The 11,492-nt window shown below is 38.1% G+C and overlaps 1 protein-coding gene across 1 annotated transcript; it reads left to right on the forward strand.

Moving 5' to 3' along the window:
* The first annotated feature begins 510 nt into the window (after window positions 1–510).
* Window positions 511–8,819, forward strand: LOC132434412 (C-type lectin domain family 1 member B). Its single transcript, XM_060026079.1, has 6 exons — window positions 511–629; window positions 1,251–1,349; window positions 2,770–2,883; window positions 3,046–3,197; window positions 5,413–5,519; window positions 7,387–8,819. The coding sequence occupies exons 1-6, from the start codon at window positions 566–568 to the stop codon at window positions 7,529–7,531; spliced, it is 681 nt and encodes a 226-aa protein (XP_059882062.1). The 5' UTR covers window positions 511–565; the 3' UTR covers window positions 7,532–8,819.
* The last annotated feature ends 2,673 nt before the right edge of the window (window positions 8,820–11,492 follow it).

Consider the following 11,492-nt stretch of genomic DNA (forward strand, 5'->3'; position numbering starts at 1 on the left):
AAAAAACCCTTTGATTTGCAAAACATGCAAGAATTTGGATGAATTTTAGGTCATAATTAGACCTTCTAACACAAGACCATGAAACATCTAATATAGCTCATCTTAGATCAAATTATATTAGACTCTTACACCACAATGAGATGGACTCTATATCTGTTGATGTGTTATCTGTGAGTTTTCATCAGAAATAAATTCATTTAAACAACATGATTTAGACTCTGCCAAGGTTACGATGAAGCATGAACTTCTGTTCTTTGAAAGGATATACACGATGGAACCGTCAGAGTGGAAGTTAAGGAAACAGGAAACAAATGCCATATCTACTCGTTTACCACAAGTTATTATTTTTGTGTTTTGGTGCTCAAGGTCCATGTATATCTGAGCAGCTATTAAAGGGCTTCCTGGAAAGAAACAAAAAACAAAAAATCATGTGCCCCAACTCATACGTCTCCACCTTACCAGAGAGAGGAGGGTCACAGACGGGTAGACATTGAAATCATAAGGGTGGACACTACATTTTGCAAAGTCATTGAATGCTGAGTTCACTTTCATTCCAAGGGAAGCCATGCAGGATGAAGATGGATACGTCACCTTAAATATTAAAACTCAAAAACCAGCTCTCACTTCAGGTAAGAATGCCCAAGAGGCAGCAATTTGGAAATTAACTGTTGAAAGGGATCCACCCTAGTTTCCTTTTTTCTACTAGTGATAGCATACGTAGTGTTGTTTTATTTTCCTGAATGACCTTCTTTCCCTACATCATTTGAGTGCTATGTACATGGGCTACATATGTTATTTAGAATATAAACAACAAATGATACAAGCAGGGCACATTACATTAAGGCTTATAGGTTTAAATGCTGGAGGGAATAGCAATCTAAGGGATAAGAGGAGAAAATGTTTGAAAACTCCACTTTCTAAGATGTCAGCAAGTGGGTGTGATTCCACAGTTGTGGCTTATAAACACCATTATTTAGAGGAGTGAGCACAAAATAAAACAAAGACAAACACAAACACAGAAGACCTTAGCTGCTAGTTACATTTTGACTCAGAGAGAAGTCCGGTGGGAGTGGGGATGGAGTGGGTTGTGTTTACTGCTGGTGATTACCAAGGGAGCAAAGGCAAGATGGGCCTGAGAAGCTGTTTATATCACTTGGATAATCCTGAGAGGGCAGGGGATGGGGGTGAAGCTGTCCCCCAAAACGATGCCATACTGCCTGCCGCCTAACATCTTTATTGTATGTCCACAGGTGACCCTGCTTCCTCCTCTTTGTGGCGTGTGATGGCTTTGATTCTGCTGATCTTGAGCATGGGGATAGCTGCTGGGCTGGTGGCTCTGGGGATTATGTGTAAGTATTGACTTAGTGCCAATGACTTGATCCGAGGAAGGCAATACGTAAGTGTCCTGGTGTATGCCGTGAAGCTTAACCGTCACTATCTATTCGTCGCTACTGCAATTATCCTATACATAGCTGCCAGGATATTCTCAATAAAGGAGAACTCTGAACTCTACCTTTTGATTAAAATTCCTTTTAGGTTTTTAAAATTAATTAAAAATGATTGTTTAAGAATTTTAAGCTGGCCTTTAAGATCTTCCTCAGTATAGATCCACACTACTTTTTGAAACTTTCTTTTTTTCCTCCCTATTCTGTGCATCTTAAAATCCAGCCAACGTGGAGTTTTCTGTTTCACAAATAAATCCTATGTCCCCCTGCCTGAGATTTTGCTGATTCTGTCCCCGCTTCCTAAAATGTCCTCCTTCCCATTTTTTAAGATGAATGTATTTACTTCCACTGAGACAATTCATATCCCACCTAATTGATAAATATTTTTTCTTCCTATACATCTAAAAGCCCTCCAACGTCACATTATCATTTGTATAATTGTTGCTTGTTCAGATACTTGTTTATTTTTTCATAAGATATTTTAGAACTTCTCATCCACTACTTTGATTTACCTGAATATCACAGTACTTCGAGCACAACAAATCAATACTTTTTTGTTTTGTTTTGTTTTGGTTTTTGCCACGCCACAGGGCATGTAGGATCTTAGTTCCCAAACCAGGGATCGAACCCGTGCCCCCTGAAGTGTGATCACGGAGTCTTAACCAGTGGACCACCAGGGAAGTCCTCAATATGTTTGTTTTTTTTTTTAAGTTTGCGGTACGCGGGGCTCTCACCGCTGTGGCCCCTCCCGCTGCGGAGCACAGGCTCCGGACGCGCAGGCTCAGCGGCCATGGCTCACGGGCCCAGCCGCTCCGCGGCATGTGGGAATCTTCCCGGCCCGGGGCACAAACCCGCGTCCCCTGCATCGGCAGGCGGACTCTCAACCACGGCGCCACCAGGGAAGCCCTCAATATGTATTTTTTAAGTGAATGGATATTCTGGCATTACATAGAAAACATAATAGCAGAGGTCATTCACCTCTGTGGAATGTGCTTAGAAATCTGTGTTCAAGGAAAGGTCAGAACAGCTGCTTTGGGCATGCGATTCGATTACGGCATGTTCTTACTTGTGGTCATCTCCTTCAAATAGTTCACCTATTGTTTTGGAGAACTCTCGGTTGTCATTCTGCCTGGCACAATGTTTTCTTTATAACCCCTTTACCCTGATCCCCTTTCAGCACTCTTTTACTCATAATGTATCTAGTAAACACTTCACAGATTGACAACTCTGCTGAACATAAAGTTCATTGAGAGGACTTTTTTTTTTTTTTTGCATCACTCCTTATTATCCTAATTACAAATTATGATCTAATTTTTACATCTAGCTGTCACGCAGCAAAAGTACCTACAAGCTGAGAACGAACATCTCTCAGGAACTCTGAAACAATTAGCAAGGAAGTTCTGCCAAGATTTACTACAACAATCAAGACAAAAGGAAAGTAAGTATGATTTGCTAGTCTCTTCATCTCCCCTAACTCTGGAGTATTTTTGTGATGCTATCTGTCAGGAATCTTGAGATCTTCAGGAAACATTGAATATGAGGAAAAAGTAAGCCCATCCTTTCAGAATGAAAGGGATCCTATGCTTGGATTCTCCTTAAGGCCATAAATGCAGCCCATGTGACATAAACTGGAGATATTATGGAGACAGTTGCTATGGATTCTTCAGGCACAACTTGACATGGAAAGACAGTAAGAAGTATTGTGCTGATGTAAATGCTACTCTTCTGAAGATCACCAGGGAGGACACGCTGGTAAGAATATTTCTATGTCAAATATTTTGGAGTCATAAGGAGAGAAATCTCAAATGAAACACTTGCCTTTTTTTTTTTTACATTTTTATGTCTTGCAGTTTGTGCTAATCTCAGAACCTTATTAAGCTCAGTAAAAATTACATTTGAGAGTAGAAAGTGCTGAAATAGAACGAATGAAACTTTGAGTTCTGGTCTTACCTCTGCAACAAGAGTTAAGATAATTTCTTGGCTTCCTTAACTCTGTTTATTAATTCAAAACAGGATCTGAAAGGATAAAGAAACTCAATATGATTGGAAAATATAAATATCAGTGTTATCCCAACATTACATGCCTTCTCAGTTTTTGCTAAATTGTTGACACTTTGAACGAACCATGAGGCAAACTCTATCTTTCCATAGGCCCTCCCAGATGTAGTTTGGGGCACAATCTTATTTGCACAACACACAGGATTTCAGTTGAAAATTTTTTATTAAACATGTCTCCTCTTCTATAGTTCCCTTTTTGACAGCTTCTAACAAAAGCTCTCTTTTCAAGCAATGTACATTCACATCCACTACTGCACTCTCTCTATATTATTGAATGTAGCTTTGCTTTTTCATAAATCCTGAGGCAAGCCAGGAACCAAGCTTTGGAGTCTCCCTTCTACCCAATAAGAGTTTGTCAAAACATATATTTTTTAAAAGGCAGAAATTATTTATTGTACTTATCCTACAATTTCTAATATAGTAATTATTCACATTTTTGCATATTAAAATAAATGCAAATATAAATTGGAATAGAAGATCAGGATTCAGGCTCTATGCAGACAGAAATTCAATAGAATTCAAATATTCAGGCAAGCCATTTTCTACAGAACTGCTATAGGTAATCAGCAAAATTGACTTGTACCTTACTGAGAGCTGAAGTAACCAGTAGTGGACCGGACATGAGGAAATCAGCCCAGCGATGTTCACGCTCATTTGGGTGTCCTGTTATTCTAACTTGCTGTACCATATACTTTTTTTGTGGCTCAGACTCATAGAGAAGATATTCAGATAAATTAACTTCTTTCAAATCAGGCAAAATAAGAGAGTACCTGCTTTGAAATCTCAATTCTATTACAAAGAGATTAATTGGAGACTAAACAAGTCTTGAATCTTATTACTCTAGGCTGATATCAGGTTGGAGATGAACAACTAAAAGAGGAAGTAATGTAATTTTTGAGAAATAAAAAACAGTTAAATTTCAGGTAGACTGTATCTGTCAGGTCCTATAGTGAAATATACAATATGGATGTACTTTAAAAAAAAAACCCATAAATTAACAGAAAGGTGACAGGTAGATCAAGCTTTAAGAACATCTCTTATGGAATGCCATTTTGTGTCTCACATGTCTGCCAAGATGCTCAAGTCATTTTTTATTTGCCAAGAATGTGTCCTCACTTGTTTTTTCCGGGAGGTGTGCGAGTACGTGAACATTTGACCTCTTTTTAATTCTGTTACCCATAGATAGATTGATTGACTGATTTATTCATCCATTAATTCAACGGATATGTGCTGGAACTATTCCAGGACCTGAACCTATGCGTTAATAAAACCTACAAAAATTCCTAAGTTCATGGAACTTTATTCCAGTTGGAGCAATAAGCAAAGAACAAAATAAACAAGTATAGTATATAGTATAGTAAATAGTGATAATTTCAAAGTAGGAAAAAGTAGATGCACGTCATTTGTAAATCCCTTTGAGAAAGACATTGTATAACTCTCTTTTACGCAGTCAACTAAAATAAATGAATATTCCTGTATGCAAGATTCTGTAGGCAAGCTAAGCAATGAAACCAAAGCGAGTAGAGCTTAATTCTAGGGAATATAAAGTTTCATCAACAATGTATTTCTTTTCATTTTCCTTCTCTAGCTGTTTACCACTTATTTCATTTAAGAGCCATATTTGATACTTTATTTGGGATTCTAACCTTCAATTGATGGAAGATAAACACATAGGGATATTAGAATATTATCTATCTTGCTTACAGTTTTCCCTGTATCCTGCAAGTATTTTTATGCAAAAACAAGTGAACTTGGAACAATTCTAAATATCAAATCTAATTAATTAGTATTAATATTGACATATAATCCACTTTTTATGTCCAGCGTCTTATCATGAAGCTTTGCCTTTATGCTGTTACAAGAACTGTAGAAACACTCTGACCATTACATTTACTTGTGTTTGCAATAGCAATACATCAGTAGCAGGACTGGATTAATTCGTTGGGTTGGATTGTCCCGCCAGAAACCCAGTGACGTCTGGATGTGGGAAGACGGCTCAGTTCCCTCCAAAAATTTGTAAGTTATTGGATGCTCAGAATACAAGGCACAGCTAGGAATTTTGAGTCCTGAGGTCTTCTACCCTCTTGAGTACAGGTTACTTAAAAGTTGGGAGGTGGCTCTGTGTTTTACTGTGTGTTACATAAGCATTGGCTGAGTCACTTACACCATAATCCTAACAAGAGAGCACTTGTAATAAGATTCTACTTTCCTACTCTCCCATTCCTTTGCTTTTTATCTAAGTCGCAATCCACCTCTATTCCTGATACTTTTTTCCCATTCATTTCTACCCTTAACTTCACCACTGGAACATTTTATGTATGTAGTTTTGTTTTATTTTGTTTTGTTAGCTTGATCTGATTCTCTTCACATATTTTCAGAACAAAATTATCATCCTCATTATTTTATGGTTGAAAGTGATTACTCTGAGGCTTCTTTTGACTTTTCAGTATCATTTTACCTCGTCTTTTACCTTAGGGGTATCCAAGAATCAGGTACATTATCAGTCACAAGGTGATTCTAATGTTCATGTCAAAAGGGAGCCCCAGACCTCAGCTAGAAAGAACCAGACCAGAATCGGCCCCAGTTTGAGCTCGTGCCATTTGTCTGTAGCCTTCTACAGACAATCCAGGCAAAGGGACCAATTACATTGCGTTACTTAATATGGTTTTCCAATCTCTAATCACCTTTTGTTAATCTTGTGCAATGTCTCTCCAGTTAAAATTTAAACTTATAACTAAAAATTTATACAATCTGATCATTACTTAAAGTTCTAATTAATTTATTCAACAGGTATTTATTAAGAATTTACTATGGGTAGGAGTCAAGAATATTATGAGTACAAGCAAGCTTCTTCATAGGCCTGGGTTTTATTCTTATCATTTGTTGCCTCATTCACAATAGTGCAGGCACGCTGGTGATCCCTCTGTTCTTTCAATGAATCAAACATGATTTGAGGTCTTGGGTTTTTTGCACTTGCTCTTCCCTTCTAGAAAGCTCTGCCTCCAGAACTCTATGAAGGACTCCTCCTTGTCACTCACGTCTGTTTAATCATCACTTCCTCAATGAGACCAGCTTTAATTACCCAAACTAACCTAGCCTCCCTCCACCACATGCACTTGAGTCTATCATATTACACTGTCTGTTTCATCATGACTCTTACCACTCTATGAAATTTTCTACTTATTTGTTGGCTTCTTACCAACTTTCTCTCATTATAATGTAAGTTCCCCAGTAGAAAGGACCTTGTCTTTGTTTACCACTCTATCATCAGCACATAAAACAACTTTGGCTCATAGTAGATATCCCATAGATATTTGCAAATGAATGAATAAATATACATTCTTTGTCCTCTTGTCATAGCACTGTAGCAGGAAATATAACAAGCAATTACAATACAGTCTTGGATCCAGCTGCCCTATAACATAAATCCTCATTTCAAAAATTTTTAATCAACTTATTTTTCCTTGAGCTCATTTCCAACCTGTGCAGCTACTTGTCCTACAGGGCTCCTCTCTGTTTATCTAAATCCTACCCTTCCTTCAAGGCAGAACTAAAGTATGATCTTCCGTGAAAAGAGGAAAAGGTAAAGCCTTTCTCATTATTTCAGATACCCATCCATCTTTTCCTCTGGGCTCCTACTGTACCTACTGTTCACGTCTGCTTAATCTTATGCCATATTAAATTGCTCCTGAGCTATTCAAATGTACATACTTTATACTCCCAAGCAGATTGGAAGTTTCTCAATGATCTGAATGTTGCTTTTTAATTTTTTGCCTCGTACTTCTTATCTCCACTTTATGCAACAAAATACTATACACAGAGTTTGATTGTTGATTGTTTATTTAGCTTTCAAAGGAACTCATTCTACCTTTTCCATTCACAGGTTCAAGCTTTCTGGAACTGCAACAGAAAATATGAATTGTGCTTATTTTCATAATGGGAAAATTCACCCTACCTTCTGTGAGAACAAACATTATTTAATGTGTGAAAGGAAGGCAGGCATGGCAAAGGTGGACCAACTACTTTAATGCAAAGACATGCACAGCACGTCACAGACAAGTGCTCGATGGTACAATAAGAGATCTGGATGAAGGAATCACTGGCCATAGAATTGCTTATTTTTCCCTTTATTCCCCTTAGAGTGACCTTTACATTATCTTTCCTACCAACACCACTTAGTTCCTTCTTTATATAACCCTTTATACTGAGGAATAACTTAGTGCCTTCTTTATACATCCAGAAACCAGTCTATGAGCTGATTATTTCCCAATGGTTCCATTAATTAATTTCCATTAATTTTCATTCTTCTTGTCTTCCATTCCTAATTATCTCAACATGCTACGATTCACTGCATCTCCAGACATAAACATATACATTTTACATTGAAACAAGAAAGGTTAGCGCTTAAATGACTTAAGCTGTGTAAAATATCTAAGTCTGAGACTATGCAAAATATCTAAGTTTGAAAGACAGCATAAAGTAGTGGAAAGTATACTAAACTTGGAGTCACTAGAATAATTTCGATGGCATGATCACTCAAGTACAACCATGGCTCAATCATGTTGCCTCTTAACTTCCATTTTCTAGTATTTAAAATAGGATAACACCTGTCTTATATACCTCACAGTTCCACAACCTAAAATAAAAACTTCGAAGTATTAATTATATCAGAAACTCCATGAAAGCAAACCCCATGACTTTCTTATTTTCTATTCTATGCCAGCAAGCACAGCTCCTGGTTCATAGGAAACAGAAAAATATTTGCTTCTCTTTGTGTGAGACAGTTCATTAGGAAGCACAGCAATCAGTAAAACACTATACAGATATAATTTCTATTCCAAGCCCCCCTATGGTCAGACTCAAGAGCAGTAATTTTCTGTCCAAGAGAAGGAAAATAAAGTTTGCAAGAAAACTGACGGGGTTTGAAAATGAGTAAATGCTTTTTAACAAGTTGCACAGGCTAGTGGAACAGCAAGCAAAAATGCTTTATATAGTTCTTTTCCTGACAGCTCTGTGTTTGGCTTTTGCTGAGTAACTCATGCAGTATTTATAGATATGTGGAGAGGCACCCTTTAACAGGATAATAGGCAAAAATTTCATTTCTTTTCACAGCTTCCCCGAAGGTACTCTTTCTCCTTAAATTCGTGGCAATAAAATTTATGAACATGATTCTCAAACATCTCAACTGAGGTGCTTGTTAAAACATGCAGATGTTCAGGGGCTTCCCTGGTGGCGCAGTGGTTGAGAGTTCGCCTGCCGATGCAGGGGACACAGGTTCGTGCCCCGATCCGGGAAGATCCCACATGCCGCGGAGCGGCTGGGCCCGTGAGCCATGGCCGCCGAGCCTGCGCGTCCGGAGCCTGTGCTCTGCAACGGGAGAGGCCACAACAGTGAGAGGCCCGCGTATCGCAAAAAAAAAAACCACAAAAAAACCCCCCCAAAAAACATGCAGATGTTCAAATACTTATGGTACTCAGTGGGAAGGCTGAGAAGACAGAGTCCTATGTTTTTAATAAGCACCCTGACTTGCTTCTGATACAAGTATCCTTTAATACATTTCGAGAAATGCTACTTTGGAACTTACTCCTTATCTGGCTTTTGGTAAATTGGTTAGTCTCTTTAAAACTCAGTTTCTTCATCTATGAAATGGGTTTAATATTATTACCTTACTCATAAAGTAATTGTGAGGATTATTTAATATAATTATGTAAGGCATTGAGCAGAGTACCAAGCATATAATTAATACTCAATGAATATGTATAACTTTTATAGCTTTGTGCACTGACACCCAAAGACACTTGAATCTATTTTGTTTTAGACTATCCATAAACAAGCAGATTTGGTAGGGGAGGGGTGGCAAGAGGGGGCACTGAGGAAAAATAATAGAAATACTATACAGATTCTGCTTCCACTTCAAATGTGCTGAGATCTTGGCTTTGGGGGTATAATGCCATTATTTTCCTGTTTTTACTTGTTTATTTAGAGAAACCAAATTGGAACTAATAATTCAGAAAACTGTCCAAAATTCAGCCATAGCTCTGAAATTTAGTGTTTTATCTCCCCCAAATGGAAAAGCATACATTTTATATCACTATTCATGACTGAATTTTAAAGAATAATATTGTAGTGGATGGCAAAAGTGCAATTAAAAAATGTAAACCAATCAAACTGTACCTACAAAGATTCTTTCTTTCTGATACTCATATCAAAAGCATCTTATACATAAAATCAGAATAGCATAGACTTTAGTAGCACAGGGAAGTGAACTTGGGAAAATAGTTTGACTTCTCCATGCCTCAATGTGCAATTTTGTTACAACATACTAATAATAGTAACTATGTCACAGAGCTATTTTGAGATTCAAAATAATTCATGTAAAAGGCCTTTGAAACGGTGCTATAATGAACAATAAATAAGATAGTATGATTAAAAACATTAAACATCATACAAGTAACATACTAATCTTTGGCTGGGAGAGCCCAATGTTTCCCCCAAAGAAATTTATCAGAGAGCATACTATATTGGGGAAACCTAGATCTTTCTGAGCGTTATATTTAGTGCTGATAAAATTTGAGAGCCCCTGGAAATTAATGGCAATCACTGAATTTCGGTTCCTGCATTCTTCCTGACGTTGCTCTTAATGCATACTTGTTGTGCTTGTTGTTTCTTCCTCTTCTTCACCTCGATAGAAATCATTTCAATGTAAAGGCTATAGGGAGTTAAGTCACATTATTTTCTCTGTCAGAATCTCAGGTCACTTAAAAATCATATGACATATTTGGAGAATTTGCTGGATATTCTCCATTTGCCTCTTGAGATCCTCTTGGCCCCATCCTATGTCTTGGGAGGCGGAACTCCAAGGTACAGCAATATCTGGGCAAACGTGGCCTCTGGCTTCCAGTTAATTCCTCTGTTGGGAGGTACTAGCAGTGATCAGGGGGGTGAAAGGGGAGAACGGTCCGGGTGTTTATGCCACTGGCTGTCACCTACCACACCCTGGTTTGGCAAAGACTTCATGTTCTGTATCTTAGGCCATGGCCCTTTCAGATAGGTCACAAAGTTCCAATAATTACCCTCCCCTTAACCCTTCAGGCCTAGGTGTGATAATCGTTCCCCGATGCATATTTCACAACCCCTTTCTGGTTTCCTTAATCCTTCCCCAATCTTTATAAAACCGTCTTTGTTAAATGCCCTCAGATGCCCCCTTGAGTGCGCCGTTTGTTTTCTTCTGTTACAGGATCAATGGTTGATCCAGTGAGACACTGCGACCAAAAAGAATTTTGCAGATTGTTGGGATCTGCAGACTGTAAATTACTGAGACACTACTTCTGGCCGTAAGGACAAATGGCCAATATATGAATGATGATTAAAGTATCAAATTTCTCAATACCAATGCTGTAGTCACAGGATGTGGCAGAAACAGCCTTCTATCCACTAAATAATTCATGCTTCCCTTCTAGAGTGAAATGATTATAGAAAGTTTGCTAGCCAGGCAAAAATTAGGCTTATCAGGACCAAACTGCAGATCCAAACAGGGCACTGTTAGTGGATGTGAATGTCATACATGATAATTCAAGGTTACGGCTTTTAAGAAGCAGATGTGGATATGCCATCTTCTCCTTTTCTTTCCATTGGTTAGAAGTATGACATTCCAACCACCCACAACATAGAAGGAGCGGGGTTGCATTTGGAGGAAAACTGCCCACTAACCAGTATTACTGGAGCTAAAATGTTACGTGAGCGAGAAATAAACTTTGTGTTAAATGACTGATATTTTGAGGTTTCCTTGTCACAGCAACTGCATCACCCCAAATAATACAGTGTGTAAATTAATTTGAGGGATGAAATTCCTTCCCAGTTTTCTTGTTTAAGGATGTACAGTGATCTACAACTCCTTCCACGCTGGTTGGCCCAATGTGAGCTATCCTCGTATCTTTGCCATCAAGGTCATTCCCACACTTCACATCCTAAACCAAATGTAAGCTCATT

Source organism: Delphinus delphis, chromosome 11, assembly GCF_949987515.2.
Source record: "Delphinus delphis chromosome 11, mDelDel1.2, whole genome shotgun sequence".
NCBI lineage: Eukaryota > Metazoa > Chordata > Mammalia > Artiodactyla > Delphinidae > Delphinus > Delphinus delphis.